General features: G+C 34.3%; 1 protein-coding gene across 8 annotated transcripts in view; it reads right to left on the bottom strand.

Annotated features, from left to right (window-relative positions):
* Positions 1 to 20,868, bottom strand: part of CEP290 (centrosomal protein 290) — a 92,422-nt gene that overhangs the window by 70,230 nt on the left and 1,324 nt on the right. For 6 of the 8 annotated variants that reach the window (XR_015253450.1, XR_015253449.1, XM_086712695.1 and 3 more), the window contains exons 4-16: positions 19,882 to 19,951; positions 19,573 to 19,619; positions 17,006 to 17,149; positions 12,688 to 12,741; positions 12,078 to 12,098; positions 11,796 to 11,948; positions 11,201 to 11,383; positions 10,431 to 10,520; positions 7,586 to 7,708; positions 6,410 to 6,533; positions 2,405 to 2,577; positions 1,561 to 1,723; positions 1 to 101 (exon numbers count right to left, since the gene is read on the bottom strand). Coding sequence is in view for 6 of the 8 variants with exons in the window: in XM_086712695.1 (XP_086568821.1) it covers positions 1 to 101; positions 1,561 to 1,723; positions 2,405 to 2,577; positions 6,410 to 6,533; positions 7,586 to 7,708; positions 10,431 to 10,520; positions 11,201 to 11,383; positions 11,796 to 11,948; positions 12,078 to 12,098; positions 12,688 to 12,741; positions 17,006 to 17,149; positions 19,573 to 19,619; positions 19,882 to 19,951 (1,446 nt within the window). In the remaining 2 variants the exon portion in view is untranslated. The remainder of the gene's footprint in view (positions 102 to 1,560; positions 1,724 to 2,404; positions 2,578 to 6,409; positions 6,534 to 7,585; positions 7,709 to 10,430; positions 10,521 to 11,200; positions 11,384 to 11,795; positions 11,949 to 12,077; positions 12,099 to 12,687; positions 12,742 to 17,005; positions 17,150 to 19,572; positions 19,620 to 19,881; positions 19,952 to 20,868) is intronic. The other 2 variants (XM_086712696.1, XM_086712692.1) reach the window with 1 other exon arrangement.

Here is a 20,868-nt window from a genome sequence, read left to right as displayed (position 1 = left end):
CTCTTTCAAAAGAATCTGGTTTTCAGCTCTGTACTGCTGTTGCTTTAAGCTTTTGCTATTTCTAAATTCAGTTAAATCAATCATTGTCTTCGGTTCAAGGCCTAAAATAGAAAGCAATACAATTAAAACCTTATCAACAATCAAATGAACTATAAAAACTTCCTATAGCAATTGGTTATCATCAAGCAAATGATTATCACTTATTTAGCCAGTATCACTAGAGAATGGGGTACTTTTTGTGCAAGAATTTCCAGATATTTGAACTATAACCTTACAAGTCAATATTTTATCACAATTATTAATGGAAATCCTGACAATATATTTCAGGATCAGTCTTCTTCTCCATGTTAGGTTATCATGAAAGTCCTAGAATGTGTTAATTCAGAACAAAAGCTTTGGAATAAAACAGACTTGCACTCAATTCTCACTGTCAATTATTAACTAAGTTGTAGGAATAATACTGTATTTATTTTTTTGGCTTGTTGTCAAGGGTATAAAAAATTAACCCATATAACATACTTAGTCCAATGCCTGGCACACAGTAGTCATTATTAATATCAATATAAATTACATTATCATTACTAGTCTGATGTCCCCAGCGTGCCTAACTTTCTATTACTGAGTAGACATGAAGATCGTCTCAAGCAGTATAAACCAAGATTTGGAGGCTTTCAAATACAGACAATCTGGTGTTTGTGACAGCTGTCCAATTGGCTCAGTCATCTTTAGCGACCTCTAGTTTAAAGTTGGCTGTGATCTGAAGCTGATCAGAAGGCTAACCTGGGTTACTGGCATGATTCTGGGTCATACTTACATACATTTTACAAATAAATCATCTTTATAAATATTTACTTTTCCTTCCTCTAGAGAATAGTTTTCCCAGATGATCATTTTAACTCTAAGAAAGCATTAACTGGGATTTACCAAGTATAATGAAATCAATATTTCGGTTTTTATTTTCATTTCAAAGTAGCAATTTAGATTGCACTGTCATAATTTAACATTCAAATGAAAAATACTCATTAATGAACTATTTACTGAAATCAATAAACTTTCAAGCCAAATTTACCAATTACTTCTTAGAATCAATAGTAACCTTAAAATACTAGACCAAAGTAAAAATTAAGCAGCATAAATATAAAAGTCAAGTACTTAACCAGTACTTCTAAATGTCCTCATGAATTTACCTGAACAAGAGCACTTTGCAAACTAACATGGGTCATACAGATGGGGGGTGGTTAACTTCTAACGTGTGGTATTAACTTAGTAGACTTTCAATTTTTAAACAAGCAATTATTAATGAAGAGATCCAGAATGAATAAAACCCTGCTCCAGGTCTGACCACCCACCATCCCAACCCCATTTAATCCTCAACCCCACTTCAATCAGAGCAGCTCCACTTTTGTTTTAAATATTTTTAGAGGATTGATTTGGGAAAAGAAAAAAAAAAAAACACCACACTCACCTATTTTAAAGTAATACTGAATAAACAAGAAGGAAAACAAAAAAGTGACTTGACAATTAGGGTTGATCAAACTATGGACTGAAAAGATGACTCACCCATGCGCTCCCTAAGTGCCTCATTTTCATCGAGGAAATCATTGATCTTCAACTCAAGTTTATTGATTTCCTTCGTCAATACTTCAATCTCTCGATCTCTTATTTTAATCTGGTTTTTACAATTCTTTATTTCAATAACAGCATCTTCTAAACCATATATTCCCTGAAAAATATCCAATCTAATTTAAGTATAACATGGTTTATTTGAATAAATTATCAAATTCATGAATTTATTTTCTTATTAAGTCTAAGCAGAAGTACACATATATGTAAGGTTTGTGTCATAAAATGCTTTTTATTGTTCTTTCAAAAACCAAATCCAGCAATAATCATGGAAAATGGAACAGCTGAAACTTCCCAGTATAGCATCCTAATAACAAAGTGACTCAGAAAATGACATATAAAACCCATAACAAAATGTAGGAAAGGAATAATAAACCAGTGACACTATTAGAATACGTAAGCCATTAGATGCCTGTTTTAGTGGTAATTAGATTTAAAAATACCAAAAGTACAGAGTAAGCACTGTGTCGGCACAGTAGGCAGCAAAACTGTCCCTGAAATAACTTTTATCAAATAAACCAATGGTGTCACATCTAGACAAAAAAACTAAACTTGCTGCCTCACCAAAGCTGCTTATCTGGGCAAAATGTTTTGATCAAATGATTAGAAAACAGTTCTCTTGCTGAAAAGTAAATGCTACTCAAAAGTTTGAGTAAGAGAACCTTGAACACAAAGCACTTCTGAAGGCTTTTAAAGGAACACAGTATACAGCATAGAGCAGTCTCACTGTAAGTGGCAAGAATATTGTAAGCTCCTTGATGGACAAGATAAAAATACATACCGATTCATAATCTTTTAATCGCTTTAGAGTCTCAACTAGTTCTTTATCCTTTTCCCTAGCATCAGCCTCAGCCAGTTCAGCTGTTCTCTCAGCCTCTTTAGTTTTCTCTTCTAACATTTGAACCTTTGACTGAATTTTCATATAATGAGTCTGTTGGGAAAGAGTTGAAGCACCTACAGGGGGAAAAAAGAATTCATGAATTAATAGAATTGAATTGACTACTTCTTCCTTTAAATCCTTGATTCCAATACGGGAAGCAGGAAAAGAGGTGTGTCACTAAAGAAAAATCCCTTTAATATTAATTTATAATTTTATATCTTTAAAATAAAATTTGTTTTTATTTTCATGATAAAACAAGTTAAAAAGTTCAATAAAATCTTAGCTGAAAGGTTATGGATTATAAAAGACTGTAAAACACTGTTTTCAAAGAATGATCACTGTGGCAAAAACCATGAGCTATCTGTTCCTACTGTTGAACCTTTGTCCACTGCCTTAGAGCTTTGCAATTTTAGTTAGACACACAGCCATTTGAAATACAGACTAAATTTCCTCTTATACCCCAACAGCTAGATGTGGTTGTGTGACTAACGGGATACAAGTAAACAAGCCATATGTGTATTTCAGGAACTGTTTTTAAAGGAGACGATTGAATGCCTCTTCCTTCCTTCCTGCTATCTGGAATATGGTATTAAGTCTGGAACTCAAACACTCAGAACATGAAATGGATACTACATGTTAGGATAGGCAGAACAACAAGTAACAGGGTGCCCAATACCCAATATTTGAACAGGTATCATACCAACCCCAAACTAGTTGCTTCAACTTTGTTTACATCATGGAAGAATATATTTCTGTCCTGTTTAAAACACTATTACATTTGATTTTTTTCTGCCACTTGCAGCTAAACTCCATAGCTACAAAATCTCCACCTAGATTTCCCTACCAAACTGTTGCTTGAGGTAAATATTGTATTCCTATGATCAACACAAATCATTCTTATCCATGAGCACCCACTGATTTGGAGCACATACTTAAAAGTAGGTGGTACTGGATTCGTGTGGGAGATCACGTATGTTTGTAAGAAACGAGCCCTGCTCTCTGGAATAAAAAGCCTAGATGGAGAATGTAACAGAGGCTGACTCCTCCCCAGTATCTATTCTTCCTTCTTCCACATGGCTCTCCACAACATACTTACCTGACTAACCTTCAGTGTGTGTCATATGCCTCCTGCTCTGCCTCCCCTACCTTGCAGTTTGGGATATGGATAGGAGGGGAAAGGTCCACCTTGGATGAAACAGATGAGGGCAATACCCTGGACTGCCTAATTCTACATCATTACACAAGGAGAAAAATAAACTTCTGTCTTGATTTTGCCACCATTTACCAAATCTCTATTTCTAATAGCTAAACCTAATGCTGGCCAATGAAAACCTCGGTCAATTTACAAATTCACTTCAGGTATACAGTATATATTAGTAGACACACCTTCTGTGACTTTAGGGGTCATATGACTGTGGACTGACTGAAATGTCATTAGGTAAGACCTGTTTCTTATTTGATAGCAGAGATCAACTGCCTCTTTTTCTCCTGGTGGCTGGAATATGCAAAACCCATGGTATCAGTCACCCTTTTAAAGCAGTTTAAACTACTGTCAAAGTATAATTCTAATAAATACATAATACACACACACATAGAAATAAGTATAACAAATGGGCTTTGTTGTTGGCTCAACAATCATATTACATTTCCCTACTCTGTTCACTCTTCCAGATAGCCATTATATACCTTCTCTTTTCTTCTCTCCTCAAACTGCTAACACATCTTCCCCAATCCTAACTTGCTTGAGAAAAGAGAAGCAATCAATACAGTTCCACCTGTTCCCACCATCAGGTCATCTACACAGTTACCTGCTTCTGTATCTACACACTCCACCTTCCTTCCTGTTATTATGGATGAGTTCTCTGTGCTCCTAAGGCCAACTACCCCACTAGAACGCTAGCTCCCATCCCAATGCCTTCGCAAGGATATTGCTCCAGAAGTTCTCTCTCTCCTGCTTCATCAATGCATCAATTTTTTTTTCTTTAGTGGATCTTTCCTTTAATCTAGAAGCATGATTGTTTCTTCCATTTTAAGAAGAAAAAACACTTTTCCTCATGCAAGTTACTATTCCATTTTTCTCCTTCCCTTCATACAAAGTCTTCAAAAGAGTTTCCATACTGTTTTATTTCATCTCTACCTACTTTCTCTTAAACCAAAAATGACCACTGCTAAATCCACTAGTCAATTTTCAGTGCTCCTCATGACTTATCTGCAGCATTGGATATAGCTCTGAACACAGTTGCTTACTCTCTTCCTTGCTGACTTTCCTCATGTGGTTTTCAGGACTCCACACATTCCTGATTTTCCCCTATCTCTAAGCCTCCTTCAGTTGCTCCCTTTCATCTCCCTAGCCTCTAACTAAAAGCATCCTCGGGCTCAATCTTTGTTATTTTTCTTAACATTTGTTCCTTTGATGATTTCAGCCAGCTTCATGACTCCAACTACCATTTTTACACATATGGTTCCCAAATTTATATGTTGAGCCTGAGACTGTTGTCCTCCATCTCGACTTCTATAAATACAAGTGCCTATTTAATACTTTCAGTCGGCTGTCTGATAAGCATCTCAAACTTAACATGTCCTATTTAACTAAGTACCTGATCATTTCTGAACCTGCTGGAAACCCAGCCCTAAACAGGTTTGCCTACTTCTGTCCTTAACACCCCTATGGTCTATTGCAGATACAGCATGGATCAAATTATATCACTCCCATCTTCAGAAACTTTCTTTGGTGCTTCTTCTCACTTAAAAGTCAAAGTCCTTATAGTGAACTGTAAGTCCCCATATGACATGGTCCCTGGTTACCTCTCTGATTTCATCACCTATTACCCCACTTGCCCACTGGTCCAGCCACAAAGGCTTCTTTGTTGTTCTTCAACATGCTCGGTACACTCCTGCTTCAGTGCCTTTACACTCATTCCCATTGTTTAGGGATATATGCCTGGATTACTACCTCACTTGCTGTGTTTGTTCAAGTATCTCCTCAATGAGGCTTTTGCCTCACTATCTAAATTACAACATACAGGGGCACCTGGGTGGATCAGTGTGTTGAGCCTCCAACTCCCAGGGTCATGAGATCGAGCCCCATGTAGTTCTTCACACTGAGACCTCTCCCTCTGTCCCTCTCCCCCACTCACACACTCTCTCTCCCAAAAAAAACAAAAAAACAAAAAACAAAAAAACAAAAAAAAATGTAAAAAAAATTACAACCACAACTCCAACCACCACCACCACCACCACCATTATTTCACTTACACACATACACACTCCCTAGCTATTTCCCTTTGTGTTTTATTTTTTTATCTTCAGCAACTATGTTAAATCCATCATGAATTTATCATGAATAGTTTGCATTAATGTGCCCTGGTATAACTATGGCATGTAGTGCTGTGGAAACAGAAGACCATTGATGTTGCATGTGCTTCTACTTAGATGTATTAGGCAAAGCAGTATGACCCAGGGTAGGGAGAATAAAATAAGACATTAAATTGGGTAAGGTTAATTCAAATGTTGATGAGTCAAAGAACTTCTGAAAACTATCTACAATGCTGCTACATGCATCACAATTTTATTCTCTTCTATTCTTTGTTAATTATAAAAAAAGGGGATAAATAAGTATAATTAATTATATCACCATTTTTCATTTCTTCATGTAACTAATCTGGTAATAAATGTTAATGTAATTTTCATCAGGGAAAAATTACTGAAAATATCTCCATCACTTAAAAATTTAAACACTAGCAATATATGTAAAGTAGTAATAACATACTGTATAATTTTTTGAAATTATAATAAAATTCAAAAAGAAAAATCAATAATACATATAATGACAAGACATAATAAAAATACTTGTAAAATTGGATGGTACATAAAATAACTTTATATACTTATTCAACATTGAATTACCTTTGTTTCTTTGAAGCTCATTTTTCAAATCTTCAATAATGAAAGTATTTTTTTCCATTTCTTTTGTATATTGTTCCACTTGCTCAGTGAGCATTTTAATTTGACTATCTCGTTCTTGTATACCCTATAAAATATTTTTGAATAATGAATGTTATTTCTTCATGAATGTTAACCTAGATTTTAAAAGTAAGGAAAAAAGTAGGTCTTGTGTTTTTTTCAACAAGACTATAGAATATATTTTTTATGGAATCAAATTATGTCTTCTACTATTTTGTAGACCCTCAACTGCACTACACAATGTTAGGTACACTGCTGTCACTCTAACACAGATGGATATAATGGCTAACATCCCGACAAAGGGAGTTCCAGAACTTTCTAATATTAATGGCTTCATAGGACTTTCAGGCTACCATTCCTCATGACCCATCCATTACCATCTTTTACCTTACAGTGCTTCATTCAAAATACTGTCTCTTGCAATTGTTCTTATCCTCCAAATACTACTCAAATTTCCCTCTTTTGGATTATGACCACAGAGCCCAGATGATGAAAGTATAACTGCTACATGAATATATTTGTACCAAAAGAAAAATCTTTTTATTTTTTATTTTAGTAGTTTAAAATGTTTATTTATTTTGAGAGAGAAGAGACAGAGAGAGATAACATAAGTGGGGGAGGGGCAGAGAGAGAGGGAGACAGAGTGCCAAGCAGGATCTGCACAGTAAGTGCAGAGCCGGACATGGGGCTTGATCCCATGAAGCATGAGATCATGACCTGAGCCGAAATCAAGAGTCAGATGCTCAACCAACCGAGCCACCTAGCTGTCCCAAAAGTAAATTATGTAGCACAAATTACAACCGCACTTTTAGTTTTTTTCACATTATACAGGACATTTCAGCACTAACATATGATATAATAAATGTTAATAGAGTACGAAGCTATTTTTAAGTTTCTAAAAGTTTTTAAGTTTCTTATTAAATAATTCTCAATCAAAACAATATGGGTATTATCTGCATCAACACAGAAAAATACACAAAATAATTCTATTCCTAACTCTAAACTTAATTCTAATTGTTTCTTGGGACTGGACTTTAAAAGACTTTATTATATACCCAATAGTGCAAGCCACTAAGTTAGACACGTTGACTAATAAACCAAATTTTGAGAAGGTTTTACCTGTTGTAGAGCCATCACACTACTTTTATCAGCATCAAGCTGGGCATTTTTCAATTTCTCTCTCAGGTTATGTAACATTTGCTGATATTCAATAATTTCATCATCTTTAGAAGACAAAATTAACTAGATATAAACAACACAGGATCTGTTACATAAGAGGAAAATTGACAAATCATTTTTCACTTATGATAAATACTCTTAATATATACCATTAGCATATTTCAAGAAAATACAGGAAATAAAATACACTTTGAAGTAACAAAGTATCAGCAACTATTTGCATATCATTGTTCCTTTTGTGTGTATAATCTTAAGTTCAAGTAAGAAATGATTCAGAAATATACATTTAGTTGCTCTCTTAACATTTTAAAAAATTTTTGTTGTTTTAGAAATTCAATCTTTCAACCATCACAAGCTTCCAAAACCTATCCATGTTATAAATACCTTCATACAACTACAAAAAAGTTTTGCACAATTAATCTTTATGGAGAAAACTTTAAAATGCCACCAAGAGGCACAAAATATTTTGAATTAAGGATGTCTTGTGTTCTTTGCTAGAAGAACCAAATACCAAAATCAACTTATAAATTAGCTTATAAATTTATCACATATCCAATAAAATAAGATTTCTTCTTTTTCTTTTCTTTCTTTCTTTTTTTTTTCTTTTAAAGAGAGAGCGAAAGAGATAGAGGGCAGGGAAGGGGGAGAGGGAGAGAGAGAATCCCAAGCAGGTCCCATGCCCAGCCCAGAACCCAACACAGGGCTTGATCTCAGGACTGTGAGATCATGACCTGGGCCAAAATCAAAAGTTGGACACTTAACCAACTGAACCAACCTGATGTCTCTAAAATGAGATTTTTAAGAACTATTTCTAAAATTTATATTAAAAAAAATAACTTCATAGGAAAGCATGTAAAAGCTGAAAAATGAACAGCTTTTACAAATATTTATACATAACAATAACTAAAACAAAGATACATAGTTAGAAAACATATCAATCAATATAAAGGAGAGAGTCCAAAAATAAATTCAAATTCAACAGAAGTTTCGTATATATTAAAAATAAAACTATTTCAGTAGGGGAAAGATAAAATGTTCAATATATAATGTTTGGATGACTGAGTAGGTCTACTGCATCCATACCTCATTCTTCATGCCAAAATTAATTATACATGCTTCAAAGACTTAAATGTAAAATATGAAATTAGGAGCCACTAGAAGAAAGTATGAGAAAACAATTTTATACTCAGAACCCTTTCTAATTATGATAAAAAGGCACAAAAAAATAAACTATATATTATAAAAAGAAATACTTCATGGCAAAAAATACCATAAAGCCTAAAGCAAGTGTCAAACTGGAGGTATGTATTTGGATATGTATCACAATTTGTAGCAATTTAACCTGCATATTTGCAAAACAACAAATACATAAAGAATTAATTATAACACTGTTTCTTTTTTTTTTAATTTATTTATCTTGAGGGAGGGAGAGAGAGACACACACACAACATGAATGGGGGAGGGGCAGAGAGAAGGAGAGAAAGAATCCCAAGCAGGCTCCTCACTGTCAGTGCAGAGCCTGATGTGGGGCTGGAACTCATGAAACCGTGAGATCATGACCTGAGCTGAAACCTAGAGTTGGATTTAACCAACAAAGCCACCCTTGCACCCCTGTAACATTGCTTCTAATATCAAAAACCAGAACCTTGCTAAGTGTCACACAATAGGGAATCAATTAAATAACTTATCTATAAAGAAAAATTACAAAGCAATTAAAAAGAATAAACCAGTACTCTATCATTCTTAAAAGGCATTAAGTGAAAACAAAGTAAACTGCAGTAGAATACTATATACCACCATCTCTCCCCCACAAATTAAAATAATGTAAAAACTTTTTATCCAGGGATGAAAAAACAGAATCAAAGGCCAAATTTGGCCTGCTGCCTGTTTTTATAAAGATTTATTAGGAAACAGCCTTGCTCATGCATCTATCTATTGTCTGTGGCTGGTTTCATGTTATAATAGCAGAGTTTAGTTATACCAGAGACCAGATGGTGTAAAATATTTATTCTCTGGACTTTTACAGAAAGTTTACTAATCTCCAATGGACTCTTTGGGCCTCATTTCCACTCCTACTGCTTGTGTTTAAAATATAGGTTATCTGAGCTTCCCAGATAACCAGTTCCAAATAGCCAACAAGATTTATATGAACTGTTAAAAAACAATAACTATGGAAATGACAGCTTTTAAAATTAGAATTACTCATTCAGAATAGCTTCAGACTTTTTTCAAAATATATAGTCATCATAACCCTTAGCTTCTGATATGGTAAGGCCAGGGGATTTGGTTGAGGTTGGAGAGTGGGGAGGAGCCTGAAAGGTGTTTTTTGGAAAAAAACTCAGATGATTCTAAAAGATCCCTTTCCTTTCTCCCATTTCCACTGAAAACCAATAGTTTGATTTGACGTGAGAATTAAAAAAAACTAAAATTAAACCTGGAACTATAATACATATGCAAAGTAACTATGAGTTATGTTGAAAAATTTTAATTTTAGTTAGAATTATCTATTTTAGAGGACAAATATGTTATGATTTAGACTTAGACTTCTATCAAAAAGTTCAGCTTAAAGTTTAACTCACTGATGTGGAAGAACTCATTTACTAACAAATATGCTAGAGGATTCCACAAGAGAGAGCACTTAGTGCTCTTGTAACCAGGACATTTGATGTACTTTAAATATTGCCTAATAAAAATGTCATTAACTACCAAAGGCCTTTAAAGAAAACTAAGAAATTGAAATCAAAAATACAAATGCAAAACCCCTTATGTCAACTGAAAAAAACACCTTCCATTCTTCTACTTTTGCATTGACAGCAGCCATGACTGGATCATCTTCTTCATTTTTTGCTTTCAGAAGGTCTGTAAGCTCCTGCACCTAAAAGGCAACAATTATTTCAAGAATTGTTGCAAAATAGCACAATATATACATATTTGTTATATATGCACATTTACACATACATTACATATATACATTATACATCCTCATACGTGTATACACGTATACATTACCAATGCACATTCATTATTGGAGCAGTTCTATAGTTAGAGGCAATATTTAATGGTTTCTGTCTCATTACAATGGTATAATTATTTGTCATTACTAGAGAACTATATGTTTCAGCATTATTCTATGTTTTACACTAGTTTAATCCATGTAAAAAATGAGCAATGTATTGTTTTTCTAGGATATTTATATTTATTTTAAGGTGTAAAATTTAACTTCATGGCCCACAGGGCTTCTAAGAATCTTTAGTAGAAAATCCCCACATTTATTAGCTTCCCGGATTGCTGTCTACACATTCATTCAGGTATCAACTATATATCCTAAATGGCAAGAATAATGAGGTATACATAAAGGATACCTTGTGTCCCATTAGAGAAACACATATGGACAAATAGATCAGCATGGCAACATATTACAGTGTAAGAGAATACATTACAGCATAAGACAAAAATACACATCCTAGAAAGTTAAAGTACTTTTCAGCTTCACACAAATAGTAATGATACAATATGAAGTCTGCACAAATGAGTTAATCTAACAGCAATTCTTACTTGAAGCCGATAATGATCATTTTCCTTTTTTAATTGGTCCATTATATTATCTGTCTGATGTACAATAGCTTTCATCCTGTTATACTCATCAGTCATCTTTTCCATCTCCTGTACAGACTCTTCTAGATTTTTTCTCATTTCTTGATTCTGAACTTCAATTTTTTCATTAGCTTCTGTTAAAGTCTAATAAAGTTAAAAAGTAATAGTTAACTTAAGAAACTGAAATTTAAACTAAATTAAAGTTAAACAGAGTCTTAACTGTCTGCTGGAGAGCAGAGAATTCTTTCCACTTGATCTATTAGATCAAGAGAATTCTTTCTACTAGGTCTGTAATACCAATTATTTTTGACCAATTAAATATAAAGCAAATTCCACCTAAAAAAGTTTAGTTCTTTTTAAGCAATGCCCAAAATAGGCATATAAAATGAATGAATTTGCAACATTTGTAACTTCAAAGATGTAATTTCTTTCACGTTTACAAATGCATAGTTGAAGATTTCTACTAAAGGATTTAAATGTAGGACCAAACACTAGATTTACATTATAACACGATTATTTTACAAGAATCATTGCCTTGAAATGACTTCTATTTTACCTGAATTTCATCCAGATATTGGACAAGTTCATAGTTTTTTTTAGACAACTGTGATCGGTAGTCACTGTCTTCTCCTCTTCTTGACAAAAGTGTTTCTTTTTGAGAATCTATTTGTTTCTGATAGTCAACAATATCCTGACGAAGTTGCTCATTCTGGAAGAAGACCAAATACAGTATTTTCTATTAAGAAACTATCCAGAGAAACAAAAATTTCATCCTCTAAATAGGGATCTCAAAACAGATCTTGAAATTCCCAAGGTATCACCACCCTTAAAGTCTCACCTTTTTCTTTAGACGTTTGTTCTCCAGAAAAGAACAGGAAAAATGTAATTAGAAACGAGAAAGGAAATATGTAATTAAAAAACAAGCATTAGAAATTAAAACCAAAATGAGAAATTATAGGAGAATGAGATATTATTTTGGATGATCAAAGAAAGCAAGAATACTCATAATCAACCAAAACAAAGAATATTTTGATTATGTTAAAAAGATAAGAACTCCTATAAGGGTAAACAATGCATAAATATTATTTGGCTCAGAAGAGCCAAATAATAAAGAACTTCTAAGATTTCATGAAAAAACAAAACATTTAAAAGAACAGTAGGTAAAAGAAGAGCGATAAGACAGAAATCCAGTTGTACAGTCAGTTAGCAAACAAAGAATGGCTTATAAAACAAAGCAAAATTTACCCACATAAAGTAAGAGATGAATACAGTACTTGATGGCTTCAACTCTCATTTTCTATTTCCCTGAGACAAATTCCTATCATAAAATCAGCCAGCTTGAAAACATTACTAGAAGAATACAGTTCTAGTTAGAGTATAAATTTATGAAACCTTTTTTAACAAGTATCTTTGTTGAACTGCCACAACTACTAAAATTTTTTACCAACCTCTCTTCTTAATTTGCTGTTTTCATTCTCTGCCTCCTCATTTCGAAGAGCCAACTAAAATAGCAAAAAAAAAAAAAAAAAAAAAAAAAAAGAAAAGAAAAGAAGATTAATAATAATAAAATCCAGCAGTGATTCAATATAAAACCAGGCTTTCAGCCGATCAATTTGAAATCCTCTCTAATGAAGTAGAGAATGATTAACTGTTAAGGATTTCACGTTGATCCAAGACATGAACAATAATCCAAAATTTGTGAAATCTAAGGATTGGGAAAAGTAAAACAGGTTAAGTTTAAAAGCTTCAATAATCAAACTAAAACCAAAACTCTAACCAAAGTTTTGTATACAGATTATCCACCCCCACCCCTGCCAAAATCTAATAAACAGTAATTTTCTGTCCAAAATCTTTAGCATTTTGCAGTTCTTCTATGTCAGGTCTAGAATATTCTGTGTTCTGTTGAGCATTAAATTACTTAGAAATATAAGGCAGTACAACATAATGGTTAAAAAGAAGCAATCTGAAATCAGACTGGCCCAAGTTTATATTCTTCGTCCACCAATTTCTAGTACAATATGAACAAATCATTTACCATCTCTTAAATTCAATTTTTCCGTTTCATATGTTGATGTAAAAATTAAGTACATTGTATATAAAGTCATCAGCACAATGCTCAGTACATGAAATAACAAAAAAAATTATGGAGTGTTCCTTCTCCTCATATAGATGATTTCAGTTATGACTCTTTTTGTTTCCCAAAACAAATATTATAATCATTATCATAGATTTTTTTCATCCGTTGTCTAAACCCCAGCCCTCTTATGACCTTTCACTTTTCTGCTTTTGCCTCTTATTCAAGGAAAAAATAAAATATCAGTGGTTTGCAATTATAATACATTTAAAAGTCTTTAATAAATAACCAAATCAGTATGTGAACCTTGATGGAACCTTGGATATTGGGTGGAGGACTGTGAAGGGCATTATTAGGCCAATAGAAAACAATATGTTTATAGACTAGATAGTAGAGTATTGAATAAATATTAATTTCCTGCATATACTGGTTATTTTGGGGAATACACTTTTTAGGAGAGACATGCAGAAATATTTCAGTGTGAAGTATCATCTTATCTGCAGTCAACTCTTAACTGACGCAGCAAAGAGAAAGAGAGGGAGATATGTGTTTACAAAGATACTGACAGAAGGGCACCTGGGTGGCTCAGTCCATTGGGAGTCTGACTTTGGCTCAGGTCATGATCTCACAGTTTGTGGGTTTGAGCCCCACATCAGGCTCTGTGTTGAGAGCTCAGAGCCTGGAGCCTGCTTTGGATTCTGTGTCTCCCTCTCTCTCTGCTCCTCCCCTGCTTGTGTTCTGTCTCTGTCTCTCAAAAATAAACATTCAAAAAAGATTTTTTCTTAAAACAAAGATACTGACAGGTAAAATAAATGTGGTAAAATTTTGATAATTGGGGAATCTATATGAAGAGTATATTCATGTTTATTTGATAGTTTTCAAAATAAAAAGGTTAGAGAAAGTTTATAACAAAATGCAAAATGCTACACAAATTTGAGTTTACCTACTACTACTACTATCATCATCACCATCATCATCATCCTCATCATCATCATCAGCTAGGAGGTAAGAAACAGTCCCATCGTTTATGAATTGGAAAATTTTAACAAGGACAGAGATGTAAAGAACACTGAAGCATTTAACACTACTCATGCTCTTTTCTCTTAGTTTGTCAAACATCACATTTTTTATTTTTGTCCTTTCTAAAGTGCTGTTCCTTGAAGCACCTCTTCCTATTCATTAGACATTTCTCAGAGATCTCCTTACAGTCATTTCTATGCCTTCAATATCTATGTTGATAACTCACAAATCATCATCCACACTTTCTTTCATGAATTCCAAATCCATAGATCTCTTTTGTGAATATGCCCACTGGGACCTTGGACTCAACATGTATAAAGGTGAAAACTAATTGCACACCTTCTAAACCCCTCCTGCATCCCTACTTAGTGGGGCCCCTCTCCTTTCCTCCCTCTTGTCTGACAATCAATCATTCACTACATCCAATTACACCTACCTCTCTAAACATGTCTCCAGCCCTTAATCCCTTGAGTTATGACTTTAATTAGTCCATCATTGGCACCTGCCTGAATTACCACACCTGTCTCCTTACTATTCTTAGTCCCCTTCAATCCACTCTCTCTAAAGCTGAATAAATTTCAAAAATATAGATCTCATCATGATATTCTTGGATTCAAAATTCTTCATTGGTTCCTTTTAGGAAAAGGAGCAAACTCCTTAGAAACTGGCCTGTGCTTATCTCTCCAGAGGATCACAAATGTTTGAACTAGGAAGGCAGGATGGTATAGTGGTTTAGAACACAGACTCACTGAGTAAGTTTGGATTTAAATCCTGGTCTTACAACTTATTATTTCTGTAACCATGGACAATTACTTAATCTTTCTGTGCCTCAGTTTCCTCATCTATAGCATGGGGAAATGTTACCTATCTTATATGATAAGTATGAAATGAGGAATAACAAATGAGTGCATGTAAAGTAACTGGCAATTAGTAAGGATTCTATACTAGCTATTTTACTTATATTTCAGCCAGAATGAGTAACTGTAGTTCCCTGAATTCACCATGCCATCTCTTCCCTCTAGATCTTAGCAAATGCTGTATCTTCAGCCCGGAATGCCATTTCTTTCACCACCAAGGCCATCCCATTCCCTTGCCAGATTAACTCCTACTTCAGTCTCAGTTTACAAATCACTTCCTGAACCTCAAGATTGATTTAGATATCCCACCCGAGTATCATCCATGTTACATTTGTTATTGACAATGAATATCAAGAAGCAGAATATTATTGCCCTGTCTCTGGCAAGCTGTGAATACTCAATAAAACTGAATGACTGGTTAAGGGCAAAGAAGAAATTGCCAACAACTCATACTCATATTCCATCTCAAAGAATCTAGCAACTAGAATGGTATATAGCCTATGTATTCAAGCTTTCTGTGTATGTACCTATGAATAACGATAGTAGTCTAAGAAGAATGGGCAAGGTAGTTGTGATTCGCTAAGGGTATGTGGTATGAATGACAAAAAGTTTACTAATACATGGGCTAGACAGAAGAACAATGGTCTAGAAAACCACAAACATCCCAACAAGCAATTCCATTACTGTATATCATAGGTTAAATCCCTTATGATTATTTTTTTTAACATTTATTTTTGAGACACAGAAAGAGACAAAGCATGAGTGGGGGAGGGGCGGAGAGAGACTCTGAAGCAGGCTCCAGGTTCTGAGCTGTCAGCACAGAGCTGGATGCGCGGCTCAAACCCACGAACTGTGAGATCATGACCTGAGCCAAAGTTGGATGCTTAACCGACTGAGTCACCCAGGCACCCCCAAATCCTTTATGATTATTAAGAAAGCCATAGGTCTATTATGTTTTACTGAGTCAACTAAACAGACAATCCTCTAAGAACTTATTTCTAATCTTTAGGTGCCATTAATCCATACTTTTTCCACTCCAACAAGGGTATAAATAGCTCACTCTTATATGAAATCTTCTAAATTATATAAGAAAATGGATACAGCAAGAATAGGGATGTTTTTCCTTACAAATAAATTTATAACAGATTCTTTTAAATAGCAACATCACCTTATAATCATTGTTGTTTATTTAAAATTTACCACCTTCTATTTCTAAGAGAACAATGGACAAAATAAGATCTCAGGATGTAATACACCATTCACTTAAAGGACACAAAGGTAGAGAAACCCTCTGAGAATCTGGGATGGGACAGTTACCACACTTGGGCAGCAGATTTTGTATAAGTTGACTGACAGGTGAGGCAAATTAGGAAACGTGTTGTTTTCCGACAGGAATTTACAAATTCATCTGCCAAAAATTTTGCTCTCAAACTAAATTTAAGTGTACACTGCATGAATTATTTTGTAAATAACAAGGAATAACCTAAAAGGTAATGACTATATTTGTATAAATGATGAAATATTATGATTTAAAATATGCATTGATTTACAAAATGCTGGCATTAACACAACTTAAGAACCTTTACTTTTTTATGGATAGCTATTTATTGCATAAAGTTGAGGTACTCTTGAAGACAAGGAATTTGATTTAAAGATGTGATGACAACATGAACAGTGATGTAAAACCTTAGAGATAAGTATACAGTACATCAATTCTCACATAAAACATACTGATACTTACCACTATAAAATGCATAATCAGGTGTTTTTACGTAACTTAAATGGTTAAGATTCATTGAAAAAAATGTTCCTTACTTGTTCATTAACTTTCTTCTCTTTCTCCAACTCCTTTTCCATGTCCTCCAATTCTCTATCTTTTTGTTCCAATTGCTTTTCAAGTTGGCGAATTTCATCACGTAAAAACCGAGTGTCACGACCACCTGCAGATTGCTGAGCCATCTTAAATTAAACCAAAACTATAAATCAATCTCATTATAATTGGAGAATCAACAACAAACTGACTTTAAATTTGTATTATAATTAGCACCAGATGTTTAAAATCATGTTAGCTTAAGAACCTGTTTTTAAAACTGTTTATTTAAGCTTTAGTTTGCAGACTGGCAAGCCCTTAAGCTTTTTCTGAGCCACCCACAGCTACAAATGGACTGTCAATCATTCAGGCTCTATTATAATCACTGAGCCACAGAGCCCAGACTAAACTACACAGGCAGAGAACACAGGCAATGAGCTATGAAGGCTTCTCCTGAGCATCAGAACTCTGAAACCAGGCTACAACTCACCAGGGCCTCCACCCAGTCGCTGACCTCTGGTGCTCTTAACCTGCCCTTTCCCTCAGACTCTCTTTAGACCATTGCTGTCCAACAGGACTTTCTAGGATAATGGAAATGTTCTCTGCACAGTAGAGTACTACAGCCACTACCTACATGTGGCTTTGAGCACTTGAAATGTGGCTACTGCAACTACAGAATTGAATTTTTAATTTTAATTGTAATGAATTTAAGTTTAAATAGCCACTTTCAAATAACCACAAGTGATTAGTGTTACTGTACTAGATTGGCCTAGACTAAGGTCATCTTTAAAATGTTGTGCCAGATTGGGCACCTGGCTGTAGGGCACTCAACTCTTGATCTCATGGTCATGAGTTCGAGCCTCACATTAGGGGATTTAAAAAAAAAAAAAAATCTTATGGCAAATTAAATCCATTTCACTTCATGTTCCTGTTATTTGGACTCATAGTCCAAAACATCCTTTTGTCATCTACCTGTCTCACATTCATCTCTTTACAATACAGTTGTATTAATCCTATATAATACTTTTCTCACTCTTTTCCTCCTTCAGAAAACCTTCCATTGTGCTCTCAAAAATCAAGATAAATTAATATTTTATACCCCCAGCCCTTTTACTGAATCATACTCTCCATCTCCCTGCCTTAGGTCCAATTTGGTTCCTTTAATATACTAATTCCTTTGGAAGTCTTTTAATTGGGAGATGCTCATTCTTTCACATCCCATAGACCTTAGGGTCAAGACATGGTGTTGATTTACCTCAACCTGCAACTTCCAGGCTATCCTTCCTCCACCATTTTGTGAAAACTCCAGCTGCTTTGAATTCCACATGATATCCAGTTATCTAATCCCTACCTACTCAGGGTAGTAGCAAACTACTAACTTCCCAACTGTTCCCTCTCAAAATTCATTGAGAATTTTTGGCACATGGCTCCTAGTCTTCCACAAAAAGCCCCACTAAGCAGTTTCCACATCCATATAACTCTCATTCTGGTCTCTCTCTCATTATTATTATTTTTTTTTTTACATGCTTCTTGAATTCACTGTAGCCTCCCACTTTCATGCCCATACCAGAACACTGTGCCAGCAGAAACATTCTCTCATGATTCCTAGTATACCTGCCCTCTGACCTCACAGGACCCTCTAATCCCTGGACTCCTCTCTAACCTCTCCCACCAATCAAATCTTGATTTCTTTACCCATCAGCTGAGATTTCATAATCACATCAACCAGTTTCTTACTAGTATCTCCCACAGCCCTATCCTTCCATTCCACAGCAGGTACCTGGCTAAACACTAACAGAATGAATCCAACTTCAGAATTAATTTAGTAAGTATTAACTGAGAGTGGCTGATATTCTTTTAGCAGATGGATATACAGTAGGGGATAAAAAATAACTCCTCCCAGTTCACAGTTAATAAGTAAAAGAATCAGGATTTGAACGCAAATCATCTGACTCTGTATCTCCTAATCTCCACTTCATTCTCCACTATTTTTGAAGCTTAATCTTCCTTAAAATTTGACCATATATCTTCCCCTCTTATTTTTAGCAATCCCTCCAATCTCTCCACTTCCAGGTACTAAACCTACAAACATAAAAGCTTCTATACACATCCATTCTTCCTATTAAAAAGAAGGTCTTTTCTCCCTTTTAAAGGCTAATTTTTGTAGCACATTCCTTCCCACATTCTCAGGAATTTCAATGTATTGGTTCCTTAACACTACATTCATATTTTGGCTCTTAGCTTTCTCAAAAGCTACTTCTTCTGCCATATCCTTCTGTCACTATTCCTCAAATTCCCATATGCCTCCATGCCAGCTCAGTTACTAGTAATCTTCTGTATAACCCTCTAGTCTGTAAACTTCAGGATATTTAATGTTTTTATTTTGTTCACAACTGAATGCTCAATTCTTAGAATTTAAGGTATGTAATAAATATATAAAATATATGTTGAACAATTAATTATGAACACAATATCACTCTTGTGATTTTTCAGACAATAGGAAATTGTAAAAGTATTAATTCAAAGTAATAAAATTAACAATTACACCCTAGGGAAATACAAAAGGACATACCTCCAGTTCATTTTCCAGTTTCATTACTTTAGTTTTTAATTGATTTTCTATTAAAAAAAAAAAGTTTCAATTGGTCAGATTTATCTCAAAACAAACTTTTACATAAATTTCAATAAAGTAATAAAATTATTTTTAAAGACTCCATCATGATTGTAATAAGGTAACGTAAGAGAAAGTAACTTCTATAATCCATAAAACAGGAGTTCTAGACATGTCTTTCAAAGTAAGTTGGGAATACACACATTTTATAGAATATGTTAAACGGAGTCCCCTATTGGACACTATGATAAACTTCTTCCAGGGCATTACCGAATTTTGCTTGTTCTTCTCCAGCTTTTTCAACTTCCTCCAAAGCTAGTTCTACTTCTTGAGCTTTCATCTAAACATTTAAAAAGAAAAGTTATTTCAATATGCCTTTACAAAAGCACTGAAAACAAGGACTTTGTTTCATTTGCTTTCCTAGTATTTAATGCCTTCAGTACCTGGGATATGGAGATTTTCAGTAAATGTTCGTTGAATAGATGACTTTCTTATTTAAGGATATGACAGCTTCAAAATATCTTTGATCCCTCTTTTTCTCCTCAATCTCATACGTGGTAATGTAACTTTTCTAATGTTCTAATTTTTCCGTAATGTTTTCTACTATCTTTTCCTATTCCAATTGTAATTATTCTAGTCCAGAATCTTATGTTTAGCCTCCTTCACAACGTTCTGTCTAAACAGCTTCAATTCCCTTCATTCTGTCCTTTTAACATACCTAGTTTAGCCTTCCTGAGGAATACTTTTGAATCAATCATGGCTCAAAAATCCTAACAGCTCCTCATAGGTGATAGCATAAAACATAACTTAGACTACTGTAAACTATACCCAACATTTATTTTCTCTACAACTTACTATTAACTTTCTGCACCTGTCTCCTCAAATGTTAAGAATAAGCACATTTTCTAGTCCCAGTTTTTATTTAGGGTGATTTCTACCTGCAGTATACTCATTGGCCTTTGCCCTTTATGAGGCCTCTCACACCAAAATCTCTCCCCTTCCTAACAAATCCCTACAGAAGTCATTCATATTTTTCATTCTGACTTCAGAATTATGTTACCATAATTAACAAAGGACCTCCATATGTTATTTTTAAACACCCCCATCCTGTTTCCCTTATACATTCTTCTAGGAACTTTAGAGCAGAAACTAGCAATGTTTTGCACACTAAAATCCTCAATCCACATTTGAAGCAATCTCATTTTCAGTGATCTTGGTACTTTCATAAAGATTAACTTATTTAAGAACAGTTCCTTA

This window comes from Puma concolor, chromosome B4 (genome assembly GCF_028749965.1).
Source record: "Puma concolor isolate L17-30 chromosome B4, mPumCon1.1.hap2, whole genome shotgun sequence".
NCBI lineage: Eukaryota > Metazoa > Chordata > Mammalia > Carnivora > Felidae > Puma > Puma concolor.
Note: the sequence above shows the minus strand (reverse complement) of the source record. Positions and strands in the feature narration are given on the sequence as shown.